Source organism: Balaenoptera acutorostrata, chromosome 3 (genome assembly GCF_949987535.1).
Source record: "Balaenoptera acutorostrata chromosome 3, mBalAcu1.1, whole genome shotgun sequence".
Taxonomy (NCBI): domain Eukaryota; kingdom Metazoa; phylum Chordata; class Mammalia; order Artiodactyla; family Balaenopteridae; genus Balaenoptera; species Balaenoptera acutorostrata.
The window spans coordinates 183,630,288-183,657,496 of NC_080066.1; the positions used below are offsets into that span (position 1 = coordinate 183,630,288).

Consider the following 27,209-nt stretch of genomic DNA (forward strand, 5'->3'; position numbering starts at 1 on the left):
GGTTTATTTCTTGCTTCAGGGTGACAGGGAGGAAGGTCAGAATGTCTCTCTGCATTGGCTCTGTCTTAAGTCACTTTGAGGCATATTTTGGGGTGGCCTACCCTGAGGCCCAAAACTCAGGGCCTCTTTTATTATTTTGTTTCTACATATGCACACCAAGCATGTGATGTAGGTGTCGGTTTACTTGAATCTTACAGATGTGAAGCTAAACTGCAGCCTGGAATTGGCAGGTGATGTGCTGGAGAACACACATCAGGACACAGTGAGACCTCCTGTCGAGGCCTGGGCTTCTCCACCCTGGACCTGGCCGCCCCTGCAAAGGTTCCTGGACAGAGGTGGGTCTGCGTGTGAGGCTGCAGGGCTCTTCGTGGGATGAGAACCTGTGTGATTTTCCTGTATTTTAGTGTTCACCGAAGATGCTGTGGTGAAGAAAGGAGAATAGATTTGTTTTCAGCAGCTTCTGAAAATTCATGTTATTATCTACCTGACTATAAACTTTCCCTACCGACTACATATGTGTCTAATGGTAATAGCTTTGCAATGAATATTTTACATAAAATAAACTGCACAGTAGATAGAGGATGCAGGTATTATCTAAGCGTATAGGGATTCTATTGGACCTGGGAGCAAGGAGCACATGTAGAAACACCCCTACACATGTTCCCTCTAACTGGCATCATTCCCAGTAACCCAGTGGGGATCTGGTGCTGCTCAGCTTATTAACATTTCTCATGCAAGAGGTTAGCAGGCAAGTCAAGACCCACCATCCTGGCAGGGACATCTGGTCTACCAGTAGGGCAGGGCTGAGATACCATAATGAGGAAGGAAGAATATGTTCAACTCTTTATACATCCACTGGGATAGTTTTGAAACGTGTCAATTTAGACAAGATTTAGACAAGGGAAAACCTGAATATCTAACTTTGAGTCTCTGCCTGTCATATATGACATTTTCCCGCCCTATTTCGAAAAGTCTTTCTTTTTTTTTTCCACACACACACACTGTATTTTATTTTTACAAGAGATAAATAGACTGATACCAAGCATTGTAAATGGATGACCACAACAAAAGCAACAATGATTAAAATTACGAAACACAAAAAACACTCATGCTATGTCATAATATTGACATTCAGTCCAGTAATCCTCCACTGTAACAGCTCCTTTACTTTGCAGTCAAAATTGATGTGTATATTCTTTGCCTCTGAGTCCTTGTGGGATTTTTTTTTAAATTCAAACAGAAAGTCACAAAAGTTATAATCAGTCCTCATCAGTTCACTCAGTCCCATGTAATTAATTTTTTTTCATCTTGATCTTTTGTTAGCACTTTTATGAGTTCATCAGTTTTTCATTAGAGTTCTGAAAATGCTATTCATTCAGTTCAGCAGTACAGTCAGTTACCAGAAACATGTACTTGTTAGAGTCTTTTCCATGAATTTGTTAAAGATGAAACCCTTTTATAGGAACATATTTGCAAAAGCATCACAGTACACCCAGAACTGTCTGTAAATGACAAAAGACTTAAAAATGACCACGGTTAAAGATTTGATGAAGTTCATAATAATGCAATTGACAAGGAAATTTAGTTATTTCTGAGACATACATTTTCGAAAAGTCTTTCTAATTCAGAGACTGAATGTGTACGTAAAGAACCATGGATGAGTACAGAGAGGTTCCCCAGGGAAAACTGCTATATGGAGAGGAAATCCCAGACCCTAACAGGAAAGCAGCCCTTAACTACCATCTGCACCTGCTCCCGGGGCTGAAACACACTGTTGTATGTCCTGAGTGCACCCTGCATCCCCCCTCCTGTCTCGCTGCAAAGAGGTTTGTGTCTGGGCTCACACTGACTTGCCCTCACTGTGTATCTTTTGCACAGTAATACACGGCCGTGTCCTCAGACCTCAGGCTGTTTATTTCCAGAGACAGCGTGTTCTTGGAGTTGTATCTGGAGATGGTGAATCGGCCCTTCACAGAGTCTGCATAGTATGTGCTGCCACCACTACTACTAATAACTGAGACCCTGTCCAGCCCCTTCCCTGGAGCCTGCTGACCCAGCTCATGGGATACTTACTGAAGGTGAACCCAGACACTGCACAAGAGAGTCTCAGAGACCCCCCCTGGCTGCATCAGGCCTCTCCCAGACTCCACCAGCTGCACCTCACACTGGACGCCTGCAAACACAGAGACATCCTGGTCAGGAGACTGTCACACATCCACTGATTCCCTCACTCACCTCCACTCACATCCTCAGTATCTCTTGCTCTCCATGAATTACCTTGTAAAATTGCAACAAGGACAACCCAGCTCAGCTCAAACTCCATGGTGAGTGTTCTGTCCTGAACCCCGAATTGGAGCACCTGGGAATCCCGGGCTAGAGCTCCTCTCCCAGAGCTGCAGGGCCAGGGCTGGGGCTGCTTTATATCAGCAGAGGACGGTCCCTATTTGCATGACCTTGTAGTATATAAGTGGCTCTGTCATTGAATGTCCTCAGAAAGGGCAGGGTCTCAGAGCAGGTGTGAGTGTCTTGGATTTTGTGGTGTTGATAGCATTTGGGAAATATAACTTCATTATGTGATTCTTCCAGAGTAAACACTTGGGACCCATATGTCATTTTATATATGCACACACATCCTGTGATGTAGCTGTCATTGTTACCCTCATATTAGAGGTGTAAACTACACCCAGAGGTATAGAGGGTTTGTGGAGTGTCCAGGGATAAACATGGGGTGACCGTTAGATCCAGCATCTGCACCTGTGCTCTGGGCCAGGCTGCTCCCTTGAACCTACTCCAGGACAGAGTTGGACTTGCTGGGTGAGGTTTGCAGATCCTCCTCCTGTAAAGAGATCATTATGACTTTGTTCTCCTGTAGTGTTTACCTAAAATATATGGAGAGGGTCAGGGTACATGAGAAGTATTTTCAAGAGTCTCTTATGTTTCAGTAATTTTCCTTCACTACTTCCCTCCCAAGTCATGCATTTCTTTATTTGTAATTACTTTAATGCGGTTCTTGACATATAATAAAGCGCACAAACTCAGAATGAGCACTCTGATAAATACTGACGTAGGCATCATCATTGTCAGGAGAGAACACATCAATTCCTCTCATTATTTTCGGTAGTTTCTGGGTTTCCTCCTTCCTGTCCCTTCTTATCTTCCATCCTGTCCCCACATAACCATTGATCTTCCTTTGTTACTTCATAATACTTTTCATTTTCTAGAATTTATAAAAGTGGGATCATATTACATGTATTTTTATTGTTATGGCTTATTTTACTCAGCACAAATAGTTGTGAACACTATCATGTTTTTGTGTGTATCAAGAATTCTTGGTTTTAATAACAGGTGGCATTTAAAGAATGAGCATAGCATGATTGGCTTATTTGTTAAGCTGATGTGTGATATTGGAATTGTTTCCAGTTTCTGGGTGTCACAATAAAGCTGATACTCGTCTTGGAGATGTAGAGAGATGAGAAGCCGAGAAAATGCTTCTTATTTAATGTTTTAAAAACCACCTCAAAATGGGACAAGTGGCACATTATCAAAATCTCACCAATATATCAGATAACTATAGAACTAAGACAGCAACAAATTTAAATCTTGGCGAGAGACAAATGCTCACAGAATAACAAAGAATAAGAATATTAATCCTGACATAGGCTGCTGAATGGAATAAAAACTACTACCAGATTAAACTAGAAATGGATGCCTTGAGGTCGAGTGTGGTTAAGGTGTAACAGTGCCCCAATGTCTCCTAACTGACTACCTCACCAGCGTCAGCGTGGTCCTGCTAAAGTGTGAATCAGATGGTGTTACCTCTCTATTCACACAGGTGTGTCTTCCTACCTGGGACAGCCCAGGATTCCCGCCTGTGCTCTTAGGTCCTCCTGTATCATGGGGAGGAGGACCTTGGCTCTGGACTTGGATCTGCACTGTGTTATAGCATCTCCACTTACAGTGTGATCTTTGTCTCCTCATCCAATCCAACTGTGCTATATATTTACCACATATGAAATGCTGAAATAGGATCACACGCAGAAATGAATAACAATGTTCCAGGTGTTGACTGACGCACAGAACCCTGCCACAACCCTTGACAGTTTACACAGACAGTAGCTCTTTATTTTGTTCACCGTGTCTGCTTTGGGAGGACCTGGAGGAGAAGCCCACCCTACCCCATGCAGGGTCACTGTGAAAGGCTCAAGTTCAGCTGCAGGATCTGTTCCCGTGATGCACACTCACGTGTAAGGGAGGGTGACCCTGACTGTAGGCTGGGGGCTCAGCCAGGTCTGAGGGCTGGGACTTCTGTCCACCTCGTGTGGACATTGCTTGGGCTCTGACTTCCTTTCAGCAAGAGGACTGGGACAGCTGAGTGGTCCCTGTATCAGAGCCCTTCCTCAGGGCAGTTACTTACACACGAAGACAGAGCTTAATATAAGATGCCAGAAGTCATGCTCCTAATATTTACCAACTGACTTGAAACTCATAGCTCCATAATAGACTTCCCATGAATTATCATAGTATATTCATTTAGTATTGAGATAAAGTGGAAGCAACAAACATGTTCTTCCATAAATTAGTAGATAAACAATGCGTGATGTATCCATGCTGTGGAATTGTATTCAGCAATTGAAATATTAAACTATTATAACATGAAAGGACATGAGGGAATCCTCAATGCATATTGCTCATTAAAAAATTGGTCTGAAAACGTTCAATTTCACCTATTTCCCATTTGGGAAAAGGCAAGCCTATTTATAAAGAAAGCAGATGAGCATTTAGCAGGAATTTCGGAGAAAGTCTTTGACAAGTGAAACGTGGACAATATTTAAGGATCGTGAAATTCTTCTCTATGAAATTGCAGTGGTGGAAACATTGCACTATGAACTTGTCAAAATATATAAAGTAATAGCAGAAAGAGTGAACCTTATTGAATATAAATATAGATTTCATTTATAAGTTAGAGACTCAAAGATGGAACGATGCACACTTCATAGATCATACCTAATATTATAGTGAATCTATGAATTAACATGTCTGAAGAAGGTGGGAAATTAGGTTTTGACCTAAGTGACTTTGGAAATGAGTGGGGTCTGAAGGCTAAGTTCTAAGCCACTGCACATAAGCACTAGAGCCTGGTGGATAATGGTATTTCCATGAGGAGTCAGGCTAAAAATTTTGTTACTACTGTGCCTGTGGATGTGAACAATTAGTAGCTGGATGGCATCGGTGGAGCCAGGCTTCTCACTGTTGGATAGAAAGTAACAGACAAGCAAGGGCGAAAGGGTGGATTTACCCATGTGATATTGCACTAGGATCGGAGACGTAAGCATGATCTCACATTTACCTTAACATAGGTCAGAAGGTGAGATACAGAGATAGTTGCAGACGTGTTTGTGTATATGTGGGGTAGTGCACAGAGATATATTTCCAAGGTCTGTTAGCTTATAGGGTCTCGAGGCAATGCCCCCAGTAGACAGGACACCAGCATTAGTATCCTAATACCCACTCTTCTGGTTGCTAATACTATTCTCCAGAAAAGGATCCACAACTCATCTGAGGCATAGCTAATTCTAGGGCCAGAGTAGAGAATACGCATGATTATACTGCAGATTCTTGTAGCCCCAGAAAGTAAGGAAGTGTTCACACAAATGGATGGGGGCCCTTCAAGGGGATACAGGAGAGAATCTGAAAGAGCTCCTCATGGCTGACAAGCGGTAACAATTACATGAGCAAAGAAAATGCCTTAGTATATAACCTTCACACAAAGTATGAAACAAATATCTTGATATATACTTATATAGAGATTGAATAAATATATCTAATGCAGAAGGTAGGATAAATCTCCCTTAAGGAATAACTTCAGGTAACTCATTATGGTCATCCTCCCTTCAAGAAGGTGGAGTTAACCCTCCATCCCTGAATGTGGCCTGGTGTAGGGACGTGGCAGAAACTATGGGTGTCCTTGAGTTTCATGATGAATTTTGAGGTATAATATCCCAAACTTCATTCATAAAATAAATTTGTAATTTTCTGTATCTATTAAAAATTCTGTCCTGAAAACAACAACAGCAACAGCAGCAATAGCTTCACCGATAAGGGAATTAAAGCACAGACTTGGAGAATGTGCTTTCTAATATCATATTTATAAAGGACTTGTATCATGAATATACAGCAAATTCACAGCTCAACAACAGCAACAAAAAATGAAAGTAATGAACACTGTGCCAGTGATCTGAATATACTTCCAGAAAGAAGAGATAAAAGGTTTTAACAAGATTCTTCATTAAGGATACATAAAATAACACGATGATGAGATACTGCTGCTCACTTATTACAATAGTTAAAGCACAAAATAATAAGAAATTCAAATATTGAGGATGCTGTAGAGCGAAAGGCCCCTCCTCCGCTTGCTGGAAGGAACGCCAATGGCAGCCAATTGGAATATATTCGTCGATTTCTTAGAGAGAGAACCAGACACTCACCATGGGATTGAGGAGTGAGCTTGAAAAGCATTTACAAAAATTGTTTGAATATTTATGTTGATACGAATAACTTCATAGGGGTGCTTGTTTCATCTTTACACATTTGAGCCTTTACCACTCCCTAAAAATGGGTTATGTAGTCAGTTTTTATGGTTATTTTCCATATGATTAGGATATACCTTTTTCTGTTCCCTTTTATATATCTCTCTAGTTTACTTAATCATCTATTATAAATGTCCACACTAGATAACAAGGTACAGGCAACACAGCACACGTGCTACAGCCAAACCTGTGTCCCGATATTTCAAAATGTCCTCTGGGGAGAGAATGACTCCAGTGCTATATGGACATCAATTTCTCAATATAAATATGACTCATATTATTCAAGTGAAAGGCATTGTATCAAACAGGACTGAGGAGATTTTCAGGATGAGAGGAATTGGAAATCCATCTGACGGTGGAAAGCAGATTTAAAGTTCAACAGTAATAATTATTTATGTCATTAAACGATTAAAAACTTGACAACTAATATCAGAAAGTAGTCACCTAATCTTCAAATAAACGTCTCATGAAGAAATATTTCTGTGCGGCACGTCCAAAGATAGATGGAGAAAGACAGCCAAGCCCGAATCCATGAAAAAAGTCTCAAGTTTAGAGACAAGAAAGTTTCCTGGAATCATTGTTTCTTAGTTGCGGCATGCGAACTCTTAGTTGTGATATGCATGCAGGATTTTTTTTCCCCACCAGGGATTGAACCCGGGCCCCCTGCATTGGGAGCTCAGAGACTTACCACCCACTGGACCACCAGGGAAGTCTCTCCCTGGAATCATTACGGAAGGAGCCTGCAGGGCGGCAATGATCCAGCGGAGAAACCACAGCTTCTGAGAGAAAACCCGTCCATGACATCTGCGCCTGCACTGAAATTGGTCCTCTTGTTTCCTGATGAACCCGAGCGCCCCCTCGTGGTTGGAGAGGCCCCTGCAGGGAGGGTCGTGTCTGGACTCACCCTGACTTCTCACTGAGCCTCCTGGGACAGTAACACAGGGCTGTGTCCTAGTTCATCACGGAGCTGAGCTGCAGGGAAAACTGAATTTGTGAGGTTTCTCTGGAGGTGGAGAGTCATGTTTGGAGAGACAGGTTGTATGATGTGCTAATCCCAGAACCAAAGCACCCCAGTCACCCCAGCCCTTTCCCTGTGGGCTGAGGGATCCAGTCCCAGCAGTCAGCACCGTTTGTGATGGAGAATCCAGAGACTGAGCAGGTGAGGGAGAGGGTCTTCAATAGTCCTGGGCCCGATTCCTGCACCAGCACCAGGGACAGGACACTGGGGGAAGGAGAAACCGTGAGACACCCACTTCGCAGATGTCACCATATAATTCCACCTTCCTCAGACCCAGGAGATGCTCAAGCTCAGAGATGCCAGGAAGAGGAGGAATGACCAGAAGGTTTTCATGTTCATTTTGATTAATGCTTTGACTTTCAGAGAGTTATGTCAGTGAAGATGAGAACCCTGACTCTGAGTAACACAGGTGTTGTGTTTTCCCCTTGAGCCTGGGTGTGATGTGCAGGTGGGAAGCATGTTTCCATATAAAGATGGTCACGGCTGGTCCTTGTCTAGGGCTCTGGAGGAGGGTGCTGGCTGAGATCCAGGGTGCACACAGCTTCATGTCACCTCTGAAGAATGGGTGATGTTTCTTTTCCAATATGATACTTACATTTCCATATATGTCTATCTGCGTCTATATTATAGGTGTATTAGTTGGCTAGTGTGGCCATTACAGAATAACAGACTGGGTGGATTAAACAACAGAAATGTATTCCTCTCAGGCCTGGAGGCTAGAAGTCTAAGGTCACGGTGTCAGCAGGTTTGGGTCCTTCTCAGGCCTTTCTCCTTTGCTTGCAGATGGACCTCTTCTCACTAAATCCTCAGATGGTCTTTTCTCTGTGTGTCTGTGTGCATCCCTTGTTTACTTGTATGTTCATTATTACCCTTCTTATGTGTGACAAAGACCCTTGACCACCCCTTAGCCAACAGGTTCCTTGTAATGCTCTTCTCAGCTAGTCTTGACCTGTGGGCTTCTGTGTTTATATTTGCACGGCCAGGTTTTGTCAAGACCCCTGTTAAGTGAGAATAATGAGAATCTCCCACCCTTGAATTCTGATTGCCCTCAGTATTTGATCAAATCCATCAAACTTCCTATTGCCAACACGGTATCTGATTACCCTGGTCTCCCTTCAGCAAGAATCCCTTTGAGTCTAAGTAACCAGAATCCCCTTAGACTGTATTTCTTCTGTTAATTATTTCCAGTCCAGTCTAACCCACCCTCTTCTTGGCCATAAGCCCCCACTTGCCATGCTGTGTTTGGAATTAAGCCAAGCTTCCAAGGCTGCGTTCCATATGCAGCAGCGAGTTTTGTCTTTATGTTTTGGATGAGCTTTTTATTGGAAACATGAGTATCATTTTCAAGACCCATGGCCATATAACTCATGCCTGAATGAAGCTGATCTCTCATGTATATTTTCCCTAAGTCCACTCACAGCCATTTGTACATAGGGACACTAGACTGTTCTTCAGCCCTATGCCTGTGACTACCTTAAACAATCGCCAAGAATCCCAGAAATGTGAAAAGCATGGCACTAATTTGACCCCAGAAAGTGCTCAATTACATGACGGGAGTTGAAACAAGAAAAGAGAGCATCACCTTGACTGTCTTCAGCAAGGAATGTGTGTGTGTGTGTGTGTGTGTGTGTGTGTGTGTGTGTGTTGAGTGATTCAAACAACTGGCCACATTGTTAATGTCCGTGAATGAGCACAAAATGACAGTGTTTATTTTGGGGTGCGCATAACAGCTAGAAGTAGGTGAATTTGCAGATATGGAATCTGTGAATAGTGAGGATCATTGCATGTGCAGTATTGGAGCACTCTGGCATCAGAGTCTATAACACTGCCTGCTGCAGAATTCAAAATGTTTGTGCCGGTTGCCTGAAAGCAGGAGGGTGTGTCTCTTCCTTCCGCATGTACAAAAACAAAACAACAATTAATACTGTTTAAAATTCTCATGTGCATTCTCAGGATATTTACAAGTTTCACGAACTTCAGGCTCACAGTGAACCTTATGGTGAGCCGCAGGTCTGGTTTGAGCTCCGTTGAGAAAAAGATAAGTAAAGAAATGAAAAACAACCTTAATTCTTGAATATTATATGTGTGTGTGCATGTGAATATATATATACACAACTATAATAAAAAGAAAAATTAAGCAAATAGGTACATGCCCCCAAAATTTTCTAGACACAACATCATCCACAACAATGAAACATTAGGATACAGAACAGGGTCTCTGGTGGAGCTCCTGGGCAGGAAGAGGAAAGCAGAGGTTCTAACAAGAATTGCCTCCCAGCCCCTCTCTGCACCTGCTGCAGGCCTCAGCCCTGTACTTGTTGGGTCCTGCGCGCCCCCTGGTGGTTACAGGCCTCCGTGCAGGGAGGTTTTTGTCTGGCCTCACACTGACTTCCCCTCACTGTGTCTTTCGCACAGTAATACACGGCGGTGTCTTCAGTTGTCAGGCTGCTCAGTGATAAATAGACTTGGCTCTTGGAGGTGTCCCTGGTGATGCTGAGCCGGGACTTAAGAGTTGGGTTATAATATGCACTTCCACTATTATCCATCACACCAACATACTCCAGCCCCTTTCCTGGAGCCTGTCGGACCCAGCCTACACCATAACTGGTTAATGAGAATCCGGAGACAGTGCAGGTGAGGGAGAGGGTCTGGGAGGGCTTCACCAGGCTGGGTCCCGACTCTTGCAGCTGCCCCTGGGTCAGGACACCTGTGGACAGAGAGAACCACGGTGACTCATGGGCTCAGATGCAGCTTCCCCGTGTGTTCATGGCTGAATCCCTGAGACACTCACCTCTGGGAGCTGACACCAGAAAGAGGAAGAACCACAGTGGATTCATCTTCTTGCAGATGAGATTCATCAAGCCCAGAAAATGTCTTCAAGCATGAGGAGAAACCTGTATTTAAGTGAACAGGTACTTTGTTTTTACCTTGTGGTCTAAGGGGATATTTGCATATAGGAGGGACCTTTTTATAAAAAGCATCAAGTAGTGAAGCGAGGTCCCTGTACCTGGGGTTCACCCTGTGAGGAGGGTGCTGGCTGTGCCCTCAGAGAACTCAGCCCCCACCTGGGGTCCCCCTCCTGAAGCCTGGGGGACTCTTTGCCCAGGAATGAAATGATGCTGAAGGGCTAGTCAGGAAATCAGCTGTGCTCTAGGATTAATGGCAGATTTGGGGAATAGACTTTAATCGCACGGATGTGTACATTTCACGTAAATACCTATGAAACTTTCAGGGCCCTCAAGTTGTCAGACACAGACTGTTGTTTTTTCCTCTCTGCATTGCCTCATGTATATTTCCTGGATACGCAAGTATCTGAGGCAAACCTTACATGTACTAATCACATTGAATTCAGACAAAGTTAGGTAAAATTTAATGTTTATCATAATTCACAACGGACTTCGCGTTTCCCTTAACTTGGGTGAACATTTCTACACCTGACGCAGTTTAAATGTTATGAAGAGTTGCTCTGGAGGTGGATTTATTCATAGCAACTAAACACACGGCGTATTTTGTGGACAAGGTAGTCATTCTTGCTGAGATGGTCATGGTTCCTAGCACTGCTAACTTGGCCAGTAGCCTGTCCTGCCTTTTTCCTGTGCACAATTGAGTGTCTGCAGGAACACCGTGAGCTTCAGGGCTCCTTCTTTGCGGGTGGACATTGAGGAATCCCCAAGGCTACAAAGGACTAAGAACAGACAGCTACGGGGAGCTCCTCAGGACTCCAATATGCTGGGCAGGTGACCTGGTCACAGTGCACAGACTCACTCCTTCTAGAAGTGTTCCTTTCTAACTCTGTCACTGCCAGTGACATTGGAGGTCAGGGAAAACAGTTCCCACTGCAGCTGGTGAGAGAACACGCATGATTCTTGGAAGTAAACCTTCACAGTGAATGGCTTGCAGAATATGAGGGCGTCATAGTCAGAGTAAAGCCCCCACCTCAGGAAGCAGGTTCCTTTGAAAAGTCCACCTCAGAGCAGCTTTCCCGAGTCCCTGGGTCAGTGAGTCCTGGAACTGTGCCTGAGGTCATATAAGTAAGCGGTGCTGGAGAGCAGAGCACAGCTCCATCCCATCTCACTGTGGGCACTGAGGATGTGGCCTCACCCCCTGCATTTCAGTCTGCAAGGATGTAAATCGGGGATCACGATGGTGATGGTCTGTCTGAAATTTATAGTGGGGTTGCCAGGGGTGTTGAATCTTGTCATCAGTGCTGTTATCTCTCCTGGGAAAAAGAAAGACCAATGTGAGTCCCCATCTCTGACGGACACCCCTGTACATGTAGCACTGGCTCCACTCCTGCCCTGCGAGGTCACACCTGTCAGCTCTCCCTCAGCCCAGTGATCTCACATGTACACTGACTGATGTCAAGGCTGCTGTCTATGAGAAGATATTTACTCCATTCTATTTCATGAACAGAGTACTATACTTCTTCTCGCTTTTCCAATAACATTTGCAGAGTAAATTAAATACTAAGGAATCTGCCTGCTTGAATGTCGTTAATAGGAGAGCCAACCAAAGTAATATGGGCAAGAATCACAGGAGAAGTCTGGACCCTGCTGTCAGGACCAGAAAATTGAGCTGATACGCTGTGGTGTAGGGGAGCGGAAAGGATGGCATCTAAAACCTAGAATCAGGTAAGCCCCGTATTCACCAGGTGGAAGAAGGGCCTGCGTTTGTACAGATGCCCCAGCATCTGCCCTGCCCTTCTTGAGCTGGTGGATTAGAGGAGATCCATCCAAATTCATGTTAACATAGAAGGATATAGAACAGGTGTCTTTATGTTTCAGTGGTTGGGGATGTGTTGTTAGGGTGTATTTAACTCTAGGAAAAATGTGTTAGGTCACCAGGACTAAAAAAGGGTTATTTTTTCTTGGTGGAGATAATTGGAGGCCATTATGCCTGGAGACCAGATCATATTATAATGCTGGAGGGAATATCCATTGGAGATGACCAAGGGGTGATGGTAAAAAGAAGTGGTGAGATTTAAGTCATATTGCTTTGCAGGTTACCGGTGATGGTCACAGCAAGAGGGCCTGACCTTTGTGATGGGAGGGAGAAGGACTGATGATGGTGGGCTTTATGTTGACCACGTGGACAGGTCCTTCTGATGGTCTCTGTGTTTTCCCTTATAAAATCTTGAGAGTATAAGCTCAGAATGAGGTGTGGACTTCAGGAACATTGAGACCAGAGGTTTTAGGTCATTTTGTATCTTTGTTGGAATCACTGAGCAAAGAAGAAGCAGGAACTATACTTGGAAATCAGCAGTGCCCTCGTGTGATATTAGATTTGTTGCCTTAGATGTTACTGAATGTAGAGGGATTTGTTGTCCTCACATTTCGCCTTCTAGGTCCACTTGAAATCCAGTTTCAAATGTGAGGGATGTAGGTGAAACATTTATTATGAAACACCGTGGTACCTACATTTTAAGAGGTATAATTCAAAGTTATGGAAATGTGTTACTGAAATTGTAATTGTCAACCTCTTCTCTTAGGCAACATAAATTAAAATTAATAATTCAAGGTATTGATTTTGTTTTCAACCATTGCTAAATCCATTGAATCATTCAAGGAACAATCATTCATAAACTCAGATCCATCACGGGTAAAATGTATTGTTAGAAAACGGTCATTCTAATTGATGAAATCTCACTCTCTCCTCAAGGATCTGTGTCTCTGTGGACACGTGGCACAGTTCTCATCAGCAAGACAGGAAGGAGGGTATGTTGGTACATTTCTATTTTTCCAGAAGAGCATCTCTGAAGAAGTCCCCCCTCTGTTTACCCATTCCATCCTTGTAGTATGTGAAAGAGGCCTTTGAGTGTACCGTGACATGTTCCCACATAAAGTTCCCATGGCTTAGGAAGTGAATGTTTAACTCCACTTTTCATTGTAATAGAAACACAACAACTAATAATTGAGAAGCATAAAAAATACATTTAAAATTTACCCAAAGGCAAGCTAGAGATTGGCAGAAAATATTTGCAAAAGACATACTTAGTATATCTGATTGTTATCTAATATGCACCAAGAAGTCTTAAACTCAACAATAGAAAGAAACAAAAGTATTAAAAAATGGGCTAAAGTCCTTAACAAACACCTGACCAGAAAGACAGAGTTTGCAAATAAGGCTATGGGAGAACATTGATCACAGGTAAATGCCAATCAGAACAAGGACATATCCCTGAAAACTTACAAGAGTTGATCAAGTCAGGACTCTGAGGACCTTAAACACTGGGAGGATGTGGAGCGGCAGGGGGTCCATTCACTGCTGGTGGGGATGCAAAACGGGATGCACCCTGGGAGCTATTCTGGTGGCTTCTTGCAAAACTAAACATACTCTTAACTATGTTGCAGCAATAGTGCTCTTTTGCATGTACCTGAAAGACAATAAGACTTTAGTCCAGAGAAAACCCTGCACACGATGCTTACTTAGCTTTATTCATATTTGCCAAAATTTGGAAAGGACCAAGAAGTCCTTTCCTAGGGAATGACTAATAAACTGTGTACATCCAGACAATGGACAGTGAAATGTCACAGCGATTTGGACAAAATATTGAAGGGTGAGATGGAAATGCAAAGAGGAGATGCCAGAAGAACACAACTGGCAAGGTGATGTCAGGAGTGTGAAAGTGGCCCGTGAGGACTGAGGTTCCTAAGAGGTTGTACAGCGTGAGGCTGAAGAGAAGACAACTTGGATTTGTCAGGAGGGAAATCTCCTCCTCTGCCCCTCTTGAGTTCCTGAGGCTGGACTGATAATAAAACTAACAAAGACAGATTAAAAGGAGAAAAGAAAACAATTGTAACCATAGGCATGGACGTGCCTTAGAAGTGGACCCAGAAGTGACCAAAGCAGGCAGCTTTTATATTTTTAGGCCAAGATCCAATATTTGTGAGGAATTGGTAGAAGGAGGAAATGTATGCTTTTGGTGTGCAACTAGTGAAGAACCTAAGCAGAGTTTGGGCCGGCATAGTCATTAAAGAAGGAACAAGGTTTGTTCATAGAGACTTCCAGGCCTGAATTCCCTATCCCTGGTGATAAGAGTGTCCCTGTGTATCGGAAAGCAGGGTCCGGCTGCTCGGTGCTGAAAAGCCAATAAAGAGGCAAAGTTGGTAGAAAGGAGAGTTTGCTTTATTTTGGCTCCCTGCAACTGCGGGTGGGGGACAGACTTCTCTCCAAAGGCCACCCCCCACTGAGAATCTGTGGGAAAGGGCTTTTATAGGTGGAAGGAGGGGGCTACAGAGAGAAACAGCAGAGTCAACTCTGACAGTCATCTTGAAATTGGTCATGTGGGGGTCTGATCAGCCTCATGTTGTTTGTTTTACGTAGAGTTAATCTTCAGTTCCAGGGTTGGTTTGTTCCCATTTCTCTGAGTCCAGTTCTTGGAATTGTGGCAGCTTATGTCATGGCTACGGTCTGGTCATCATGCAGTTAACTCCTTCCTCCTGGTGGGAGTTTCAGTATCTACAAGACACCTCACGGGACATGGACAAGCATATTATCTATAGCTCTTGAGGAGGAAATAAAGGTCCTTGATTTGCTTAATGACTAAAGTATTATTATTTCGTTTTGTTGGACAGTTTTCGTTTCTTTCTAGGTTTTCTGAATTCTCTGATTAAACTTACTCTTAAGCTAAATTTTTTACACAGAAAAAAGGCAGGTGGAGGGCATGGGGTAAAGGACCATTTCTCTTCCACCTCCAGATACAGGGAGAGCACCTTTCACATGGGAGGTTTATTTCTTGCTTCAGGGTGACAGGGAGGAAGGTCAGAATGTCCCTCTGCATTGGCTCTGTCTTATGTCACTTTGAGGCATATTTTGGGGTGAGCTACCCTGGGCCCCAACACTCAGGACCTCTTTTATTATTTTATTTCTACATATGCACACCAAGCATGTGATGTAGGTATCGTGTTACTTGAATCTTACAGATGTGAAGCTAAAGTGCAACATGGAATTGGCAGGTGATGTGCTGTGGAGCACACATCAGGACACAGGGAGATCTCCTGTCGAGGCCTGGGCTTCTCCACCCTGGACCTGGCCGCCCCTGCAAAGGTTCCTGGACAGAGGTGGGTCTGCGTGTGAGGCTGCAGGGCTCTTTGTAGAATGAGAACCTGTGTGATTTTCCTGCATTTTAGTGTTCACCTAAGATGCTGTGGTGAAGAAAGGAGAATAGATCTGTTTTCAGCAGCTTCTGAAAATTCATCTTATTATCCACCTGACTATAAAGTTTCCCTACCGACTACATATGTGTCTATTGGTAATAGCTTTGACGATGAATATTTGACATAAAATAAACTGCACAGTAGAACAGGATGCAGGTATTATCTAAGCGTACAGGGATTCTATTGGACCTGGAAGCAAGGAACACATGTAGAAACACGTCTACCCACGTCCCCTCTAACTGGCATCATTCCCAGTAACCCAGTGGGGATCTGGTGCTGCTCAACTTATTAATATTTCTCATGCAAGAGGTTAGCAGGCAAGTCAAGACCCACCATCCTGGCAGGGACAGCTGGTCTACCAGTAGGGCAGGGCTGAGGTATCATAATGAGGGAGGAAGAATATGTTCAACTCTCTATACATCCACTGGGATAGTTTTGAAACTGGTCAATTTAGACAAGATTTAGACAAGGGAACACCTGAATATCTAAGTCTGAGTCTCTGCCTTTCATATATGACATTTTCCTCCCTATTTCGAAAAGTCTTTCTAATTCAGAGACTGAATGTGTAAGTAAAGAACCATAGATAAGTACAGAGAGGTTCCCCAGGGAAAACTGTTATATGGAGAGGAAACCCCAGACCCTGACAGGAAAGCAGCCCTTAACTAGCATCTGCACCTGTTCCTAGGGCTGAAACACACAGTTGTATGTCCTGAGTGCCCGCTGCATCCCCCCTCCTGTCTCCCTGCAAGAAGATTTGAGTCTGGGCTCACACTGACTGCCCCTGACTGTCTGTCTCTCGCACAGTAATACACGGCTGTGTCCTCAGATCTCAGGCTGTTTATTTCCAGATACAGCGTGTTCTTGGAGTTGTCTCTGGAGATGGTGAATCGGCCCTTCACAGAGTCTGCATAGTATGTGCTGCCACCACTACTAATACCTGAGACCCAGTCCAGCCACTTCCCTGGAGCCTGGCGGATCCAGCTCATGGCAAAGCTATGGAACGTGAAACCAGACACTGCACAAGAGAGTCTCAGAGACCCCCCTGGCTGCACCAAGCCTCCTCCAAACTCCACCAGCTGCACCTCACACTGGACACCTGCAAACACAGAGACACCCTGGTCAGGAGACTGTCACACATCCACTGATTCCCTCACTCATATCCACTCACATCCTCAGTATCTCTTGTTCTCCATAAATTGCCGTGTAAAATAGCAACAAGGACAACCAAGCTCAGCTCAAACTCCATGGTGAGTGTTCTGTCCTGAACCCCGAATGGGAGCACCTGCGAATCCCGGGCTAGAGCTCCTCTCCCAGAGCTGCAGGTTCAGAGCTGGGGCTGCTTTATATCAGCAGAGGAAGGACCCTATTTGCATGACCTTCTAGTATATAAGAGGCTATGTTATTGAATGTCCTCAGAAAGGGCAGGGTGTCAGAGCTGGTGTGAGAGTCTTGGATTTTGTGGTGTTGATAGCATTTGGGAAATATAACTTTCATTATGTGATTCACCCAGAGTAAAACACTTAGGACCCATATGTCATTTTACATATGCACACACATCCTGTGATATAGCTGTCATTGTTACCCTCATATTAGAGGTGTAAACTACACCCAGAGGTATACAGTGTTTGTGGAGTGTCCAGGAATAAACATGGGGTGACCGTTAGATCCAGCATCTGCACCTGTGCTCTGGGCCACGGTGCCCCCCTGAACGTACTCCAGGACAGAGTTGGACTTGCCGGGTGATGTTTGCAGATCCCCCTCCTGTAATGGGATCATTATGACTTTGCTCTCTTCTAGTGTTTACCTAAAATATATGGAGAGGGTCAGGGTTCATGAGAAGTATTTTCAAGAGTCTCTTATGTTTCAGTAATTTTCCTTCACTCCTTCCCTCCCAAGTCATGCATTTCTTTATTTGTAATTACTTTAATGAGGTTCTTGACATATAATAAAGCGCACAAACTCAGAATGAGCACTCTGATAAATACTGATGTAGGCATCTGCATTGTCAGGAGAGAACAGATCAATTCCTCTCATTATTTTCAGTAGTTTCTGGGTTTCCTCCTTCCTGTCCCTTCTTATCTTCCATCCTGTCCCCACATAACCATTGATCTTCCCTTGTAACTTCAGGTTACTTTTCATTATCTAGAATTTATAAGAGTGGGATCATATTATACGTATTTTTATTGTTATGGCTTATTTTACTCAGCACAAATAGTTGTGAATACTATCATGTTTTTGTGTGTACCAAGAATCCTTGGTTTTAATAACAGGTGGCATTTAAAGAATGATCATAGCATGATTGGCTTATTTATTAAGCTCATGTGTGATATTGGAATTGTTTCCAGTTTCTGGGTGTTACAATAAAGCTGATACTCGTCTTGGAGATGTAGAGAGATGAGAAGCCGAGAAAATGCTTCTTACTTAATGTTCTTAAAACTACCTCAAAATGGAACAAGTTGCACATTATCAAAATCTCACCAATATATCAGATAACTATAGAACTAAGACAGCAACAAATTTAAATCTTGGAGAGAGACAAATGCTCACAGAATAGCAAAGAATAAGAATATTAATCCTGACATAGGCTGCTGAATGGAATAAAAACTACTACCAGATTAAACTAGAAATGGATGCCTTGAGGTCGAGTGTGGTTAAGGTGTAACAGTGCCCCAATGTCTCCTAACTGACTACCTCACCAGCGTCAGCGTGGTCCTGCTAATGTGTGAATCAGATGGTGTTACCTCTCTATTCACACAGGTGTGTCTTCCTACCTGGGACAGCCCAGGATTCCCGCCTGAGCTCTTAGGTCCTCCTGTATCATGGGGAGGAAGACCTTGGCTCTGGACTTGGATCTGCACTGTGTCATAGCATCTCCACTTACAGTGTGATCTTTGTCCTCTCATCCAGTCCAACTGTGCCACATATTTACCACATATGAAATGGTGAAATAGGATCGCACGCGGAAATGAATAATAATGTTCCAGGTGTTGACTGACGCACAAAACCCTGCCACGACCCTTGACAGTTTACAGAGACAGCAGCTCTTTATTTTGTTCACCGTGTCTGCTTTGGGAGAGCCTGTAGGAGAAGCCAACCCTGCCCCATGCAGGGCCACTGTGAGAGGCTCAAGTTCAGCTGCAGGATCTGTTCCCGTGATGCACACTCACGTGTAAGGAAGGGTGACCCTGACTGTAGGCTGGGGGCTCAGCCAGGTCTGAGGGGTGGGACTTCTGTCCACCTCGTGTGGACATTGCTTGGGCTCTGACTTCCTTTCAGCAAGAGGACTGGGACAGCTGAGTGGTCCCTGTATCAGAGCCCTTCCTCAGGGCAGTCACTTACACACCTAGACAGAGCTTAATATAAGATCCCGGAAGTCATGCTTCCTATATTTACCTAACTGACTTGAAACTTATAGCTCCATCATAGACTGCCCATGAATTATTGTGGTCTTTTCATTTACAATTGATAAAAAATGGAAGCAACAAATACGTTCTTCCATAAATTAGTAGATAAACAATGCGTGATGTATCCATGCTGTGGAATTGTATTCAGCAATTGAAATATTAAACTATTATACCATGAAAGGACATGAGGGAATCCTCAATGCCTATTGCTAATTAAAAAGTCGACCTGAAACCGTTCAGTTTCACCTATTTCCCATTTGGGAAAAGGCAAGTCTATATATAAAGCAAGCAGAGGAGCATTTAGCAGGAATTTGGGAGAAGGTCTTTGATAAGTTAAACATGGACAATATTTAAGGATAGTGAAATTCATCTCTATGAAATTGCAGTGGTGGAAACATTGCACTATGAACTTGTCAAAATATATAAAGTAATAGCAGAAAGAGTGAACCTTATTGAATATAAATATAAATTTCATTTATAAGTCAGAGACTCAAAAGATGGAACGATGCACACTGTATTGATAATACCTAATATCATAGTGAATCTATGAATTAACATGTCTGAAGAAGGTGGGAAAATAGGGTTTGACGTAAGTGACTTTGGAAATGAGTGGAGTCTGAAGGCTAAGTTCTAAGACACTGCACATAAGCACTAGAGTGTGGTGGATAACGGTATTTCCATCAGGAGTCCGGCTAGGAATTCTTTTACTTCTGTGCCTGTGGAATTGAACAATTAGTAGCTGGATGGCATCAGTGGAGCCAGAATTCTCACTGTTGGATGGAAAGTAACAGGCGAGCAAGGGGGAAAGGCTGGATTTACCCATGGGATGTTTCACTGGATCCGAGACGTAAGAATGCTCTCACATTTACCTTAACACAGGTCCGAAGGTGAGATACAGAGATAGTTGCAGACGTGTGTGGGTATACGTGGGGTAGTGCACACAGATATGTTTCTAAGGTCTGTTAGCTTATAGGGCCTAGAGGCAATGCCCCCAGTAGACAGGACACCAGCATTAGTATCCTAATACCCACTCTTCTGGTTGCTAATGCTATTCTCCAGAAAAGGATCCACAACTCGTCTGAGGCATGGCTAATTCTAGGGCCGGAGAAGAGAATACACATGATTATACCTCAGATTCTTGTAGCCCCAAAAGTAAGGAAGTGTTCACACAAATGGATGGGGGCCGGTAAGCAGGATACAGGAGACAATCTGAAAGAGTTCCCCATGGCTGACAAGCGGTAACAATTACAGGAGCATAGAAGATGCCTTAGTATATAACCTTCACACAAAGTGTGAAACAAATATCTTGATTCATACTTATATAGAGATTGAATAAATATATCTAATGCCGAAGGTTGGATAAATCTCCCTTAAGGAATAACTTCAGGTAACTCATTATGGTCATCCTCCCTTCAAGAAGGTGGAGTTAACCCTCCATCCCTGAATGTGGCCTGGCGTAGGGACGTGGCAGAAATTATGGGTCTCCTTGAGTTGCATGATGAATTCTGAGGTATGATATCCCAAACATCATTCATAAAATAAATTTGTAATTTTTCTGTATCCATTAAAAATTCTGTCCTGAAAACAACAACAGCAACAGCAGCAATAACTTCACTCTAATTCCTGATAAGGGAATTAGAGCACAGACTTGGAGAACGTGCTGTCTAATATCATATTTATAAAGGACTTGTATCATGAATATGCAGCAAATTCACAGCTCAACAACAGCAACAAAAAGTGAAAGTAATGAACACTGTGCCAGTGATCTGAAGATACTTCCACAAAGAAGAGATAAAAGGTTTTAACAAGATTCTTCATTAAGGAAACATAAAATAACACGACGATGAGATACTGCTACTCACTTATTACAACAGTTAAAGCAGAAAATAGTAAGAAATTCAAGTATTGGGGATGATGTAGAGTGAAAGGTCCTTCATCCGCTTGCTGGAAGGAACGCCAATGGCAGCCAATTGGAATATATGTGTCGATTTCTTAGAGAGAAAACCAGACACTCACTATGGGATTGAGGAGTGAGCTTGAAAAGCATTTACAAAAATTGTTTGAATATTTATGTTTATACAAATAACTTCATACGGGTGCTTGTATCATCTTTACACACTCAAGCCTTTACCACTCCCTAAAAATGGGTTATGTAGTCAGTTTTTATGGTTATTTTCCATATGATTAGGATATACCTTTTTCTGTGCCCTTTTATCTATCTCTCTAGTTTATCTAATTATCTATTAACAATCTCCACACTAGATAACAAGGTACAGGCAACACATCCCACATGTTACAGCGCAACCTGTGTCCCGACATTTCAAAATGTCCTCTGGGGAGAGAATGACTGCAGTGCTATATGGCCATCCATTTCTGAATATAAACATGACTCATACTATTCAACTGAAAGGCAGTGCATCAAACAGGACTGGGGAGATTTTCAGGATGAGAGGAATTGGAAATCCCTCTGACGCTGGAAAGCAGATTTAAAGTTCAACAGTAATAATTATTTATGTCATTAAACGACTAAAAACTTGACAACTAATAACAGAAAGTAATGACCTAATCTTCAAATAAACGTCTCATGAAGAAATAGTTCTGTGCTACTCGTCCAAAGATAGATGGGAAAAGACAGACAAGCCTGACTCCATTAAAAAAGTCTCAAGTTTAGGGAGAAGAAAGTTCCCTGGAATCATTGTTTCTTAGTTGCGGCATGCGAGCTCTTAGTTGTGACATGCATGCGGGATTTATTTTCCCCACCAGGGATTGAACCCGGGCCCCCTGCATTGGGAGCTCAGAGACTTACCACCCACTGGACCACCAGGGAAGTCTCTCCCTGGAATCATTACGGAAGGAGCCTGCAGGGCGGCAATGATCCAGCGGAGAAACCACAGCTTCTGAGAGAAAACCCGTACATGACATCTGCACCTGCCCTGAAATTGGTCCTCTTGTTTCCTGATGAGCCCGAGCGTCCCCTGGTGGTTGGAGCAGACCCTGCAGGGAGGGTCGTGTCTGGACTCACCCTGACTTCTCACTGTGCCTTCTGTGATAGTAACACAGGGCTGTGTCCTAGGGCATCACGGAGCTGAGCTGCAGGGAAACCTGAATTTGTGAGTTTTCTCTGGAGGTGGAGAGTCATTTTTGGAGAGACAGGTTGTATGCTGTGCTATTCCCAGAACCAAAGCACCCCAGTCACCCCAGCCCTTTCCCTGTGGGTTGAGGGATCCAGTCCCAGCAGTCAGCACTGTTTGTGATGGAGAATCCAGAGACTGAGCAGGTGAGGGGTATTGTCCTCAATAGTCCTGGGCCCGATTCCTGCACCAACACCTGGACAGGACGCCTGGGGAAGGAGAAACAATGAGACACCCACTTCACAGACGTCACCCCATAATTCCACCTTCCTCAGACCCAGGAGATTCTCGCAGCTGAGAGATGCCAGGAAGAGGAGGAGTGACCAGAAAGTTTTCATGTTCACTCTGATTAATGATTTGACTTTCAGAGAGTTATGTCAGTGAAGATGAGAATCCTGACTCTGAGTAGCAAAGATGCTGTGTTTTCCCCTTGAGCCTGGCTGTGATGTGCAGGTGGGATGCATTTTTCCATATAAAGATGGTCATGGCTGGTCCTTCTCCAGGGCTCTGGAGGAGGGTGCTGGCTGAGATCCAGGGTGGACACAGCTTCATGTCACCTCTGAAGAATGGGTGATGTTTCTTTTCCAATACGATACTTACATTTCCATATATGTCTATCTGTGTCTATATTATAGGTGTATTAGTTGGCTAGTGTGGCCATTATAGAATAACAGACTGGGTGGATTAAACAACAAAAATGTATTCCTCTCAGGCCTGGAGGCTAGAAGTCTAAGGTCACGGTGTCAGCAGGTTTGGGTCCTTCTCAGGCGTTTCTCCTTTGCTTGCAGATGGATCTCTTCTCACTGAATCCTCAGATGGTCTTTTCTCTGTGTGTCTGTGTGCATCCCTGGTTTATTTGTATGTTCATTATTACTCTTCTTAAGTGTGACAAAGACCCTTGACCACCCCTTAGCCAACAGGCTCCTTGTAATGCTCTTCTCAGCTAGTCTTGACCTGTGGGCTTCTGTGTTTATATTTGCACGGCCAGGTTTTGTCAAGACCCCTGTTAAGTGAGAATAATGAGAATCTCCCACCCTTGAACTCTGGTCGCCCGCAGTATTTGATGAAATCCATCAAACCTCCTATCACACACACGGTATCTGATCACCCTGGTCTCCCTTCAGAGAGAATCCTTTTGAGTCTAAGTAACCGGAAGCCCCTTAGCCTGTATTTCTTCTGTTAATTATTTCCAGTCCACTCCACCCCACCCTCTTCTTGGCCATAAGCCCCCACTTGCCCTGCTGTATTTGGAATTCAGCCAAGCTTCCAAGGCTGCGTTCCATATGCAGCAGCGAGTTTTGTCTTTTGGTTTTGGATGAGATTTATATTGGAAACATGAGTATCATTTCCACCACCCATGGCCATATAACTCATGCCTGAATGAAGCTGATCTCTCATGTATATTTTGCCTAAGTCCACTCACAGCCATTTGTGCGTAGGGACACTAGACTGTTCTTCAGCCCTATGCCTGTGACTACCTTAAACAATCGCCAAGAATCCGAGAAATGTGAAAAGCATGGCACTAATTTGACCCCAGAAAGTGCTCAATTACATGACGGGAGTTGAAACAAGAAAAGAGAGCATCACCTTGACTGACCTCAGCAGGGAATGTGTGTGTGTGTATGTGTGCGTTGGGTGATTCAAACAACCGGCCACATTGTTAATGTCCGTGAATGAGCACAAAATGACAGTGTTTATTTTGGGGTGCGCATAACAGCTAGAAGTAGGTGAATTTGCAGATATGGAATCTGTGAATAGTGAGGATCATTGCATGTGCAGTATTGGAGCACTCTGGCATCAGAGTCTATAACACTGCCTGCTGCAGAATTCAAAATGTTTGTGCCGGTTGCTGAATGCAGGAGGGTGTGTCTCTTCCTTCCACATGTACAAAAATAAAACAACAATTAATACTGTTTAAAATTCTCATGTGCATTCTCAGGATATTTACAAGTTTCACGAACTTCAGGCTCAAAGTGAACATGATGGTGAGCCGCAGGTTTGGTTTGAGCTCCGTTGAGAAGAAGATAAATAAAGAAATGAAAAACAACCTTAATTCTTGAATATTATATGTGTCTGTGCATATGAATAAATATATATACACAACTATAATAAAAATAAAAATTAAGCAAATATGTACATGCACACAAAATTTTCTAGACACAATATAATCCGCAACAATGAAACATTAGGATACAGAACAGGGTCTCTGGTGGAGCTCCTGGGCAGGAAGAGGAAAGCAGAGGTTCTAACAAGAATTCCCTCCCAGCCCCTCTCTGCACCTGCTGCAGGCCTCAGCCCTGTACTTTGTGGGTCCTGATCGCCCCCTGGTGGTTACGGGCCTCCGTGCAGGGAGGTTTTTGTCTGGCCTCACACTGACTTCCCCTCACTGTGTCTTTCGCACAGTAATACACGGCGGTGTCTTCAGTTGTCAGGCTGCTCAGTGATAAATAGACTTGGCTCTTGGAGGTGTCCCTGGTGATGCTGAGCCGGGACTTAAGAGTTGGGTTATAATATGTGCTTCCACCACTGCTAATTATACCAACATACTCCAGCCCCTTTCCTGGAGCCTGTCGGACCCAGCCTACAGCATAACTGGTTAATGAGAATCCGGAGACAGTGCAGGTGAGGGAGAGGGTCTGGGAGGGCTTCACCAGGCTGGGTCCCGACTCCTGCAGCTGCCCCTGGGTCAGGACACCTGTGGACAGAGAGAACCACGGTGACTCATGGGCTCAGATGCAGCTTCCCTCTGTGTTCATGGCTGAATCCCTGAGACACTCACCTCTGGGAGCTGACACCAGAAAGAGGAAGAACCACAGTGGATTCATCTTCTTGCAGATGAGATTCATCAAGCCCAGAAAATGTCTTCAAGCATGAGGAGAAACCCGTATTTAAGTGAACAGGTACTTTGTTTTTACCTTGTGGTCTAAGGGGATATTTGCATATAGGAGGGACCTTTTTATAAAAAGCATCAAGTAGTGAAGGGAGGTCCCTGTACCTGGGGCTCCCCCCGTGAGCAGGGTTCTGACTGTGCCCTCAGAGAACTCAGCCCCCACCTGGGGTCCCCCTCCTGAAGCCTGGGGGACTCTTTGCCCAGGAATGAAATGATGCTGAAGGGCTAGTCAGGAAATCAGATGTGCTCTAGGATTAATGGCAGATTTGGGGAATAGACTTTAATCCCATGGATGTATATATTTCACATAAATACCCATCAAACATTCAGGGTCCTCCAAGTTGTCTGAAACAAACTAGTATTTTTTGCCCTTTCTGCTTTATCTCATGTTTATTTCCTGGATATGCAAGTATTTGAGAGAAATCATACATGTAATAATCACATTGAATTCACACAAAGTTAGGTAAAATTTAATGTTAATCATAATTCACAACGGACTTCGTGTTTCCCTTAACTAGGGTGAACATTTCTCCATCTGAAACAGTTTAAATATGATCAAGAGTTGCTCTGGAGTTGGATTTATTCATAACAATTAAACACACAGTGTATTTTGTGGACAAGGCAGTCATTCTTGCTGAGATGGTCATGGTTCCTAGCACTGCTGACCTGGCCAGTAGCCTGCACTGCCTTTTTCCTGTGCACAGCTGAGTGTCTGCATGAACACCGTGAGCTTCAGGGCTCCTTCATTAAGGGTGGACATTGAGGAATCCCCATGGCTACCAAGGACTAAGAACAGACAGTTACGGGAGTCTCCTCAGGACGCCAATATGCTGGGCAGGTGACCTGGTCACAGTGCACAGACTCACTCCTTCTAGAAGTGTTCCTTTCTAACTCTGTCACTGCCAGTGACACTGGAGCTCAGGGAACACAGTTCCCACCGCAATGGGTTAGAGAACACGCATGATTCTTGGAAGTAAACCTTCACAGTGAATGGCTTGCAGTGTATGAGGGCGTCACGGTCAGAGGAAAGCTCCCATCTCAGCAAGCAGGTTCCCTTGAAAAGTCCACGTGAGAGCAGCTTTCCCGAGTCCCTGGGTCAGTGAGTCCTGGAACTGAGCCTGAGGTCATATAAGTAAGCGGTGCTGGAGAGCAGAGCGCAGCTCCATCCCATCTCACTGTGGGCACTGAGGATGTGGCCTCACCCCCTGCATTTCAGTCTGCAAGGATGTAAATCGGGGATCACGATGGTGATGGTCTGTCTGAAATTTATAGTGGGTGTGCCACGGGTGTTGAATGTTGTCATCAGTGCTGTTATCTCTCCTGGGAACCAGAAGGACCAATGTGAGTCCCCATCTCTGACGGACACCCTTGTACATGTAGCACTGGCTCCACTCCTGCCCTGAGAGGTCACACCTGTCAGCTCCCCTTCAGCCCAGTGATCTCACATGTACACTGACTGATGTCGAGGCTGCTGTCTATGAGAAGATATTTACTCCATACTATTTCATGAACAGAGTACTATACTTCTTCTAGCTTTTCCAATACTATTTGCAGAGTAAATTAAATACTAAAGAATCTGCCTGCTTGAATGTCAATAATAGGAGAGCCAACCAAAGTAATAAGGGCCAGAATCACAGGACAAGTCTGGACCCTGTTGTCAGGACCTGAAAATTGAGCTGATACTTTGTGGTATAGGGGAGCGGAAAGGATGGCATCTAAAACCTAGAATCAGGTGAGCACATTATTCACCAGGTGGAAGAAGGGCTTGCATTTGTACAGATGCCCCAGCATCTGCCCTGCCCTTCTTGAGCTGGTGGATTAGAGGAGATCCATCCATATTCATGTCAACATAGAAGGATATATAAAAGGTGTCTTTATGTTTCAGTAGTTGGGGATGTGTTGTTAGGGTCTATTTAACCATAGGAAAAATGTGTTAGGTCAACAGGACTATAAAAATGTTATTTTTTCGTTGTGGAGATAATTGGAGGCCATTATGTGTGGAGACCAGATCATATAATAATGC

The 27,209-nt window shown here is 43.9% G+C and overlaps 1 pseudogene and 1 gene segment (V, D, J or C); both read right to left on the bottom strand.

Annotated features, from left to right (window-relative positions):
* LOC130707672 (immunoglobulin heavy constant mu-like) overlaps nt 1-27,209 on the bottom strand; it is a 108,748-nt gene that overhangs the window by 76,410 nt on the left and 5,129 nt on the right. Inside the window, 1 exon segment of the C gene segment in view lies at nt 16,532-16,857. Within this exon segment, the coding sequence occupies nt 16,532-16,857 (326 nt within the window).
* On the bottom strand, nt 1,857-2,323 carry LOC130707671 (immunoglobulin heavy variable 3-23-like; annotated as a pseudogene).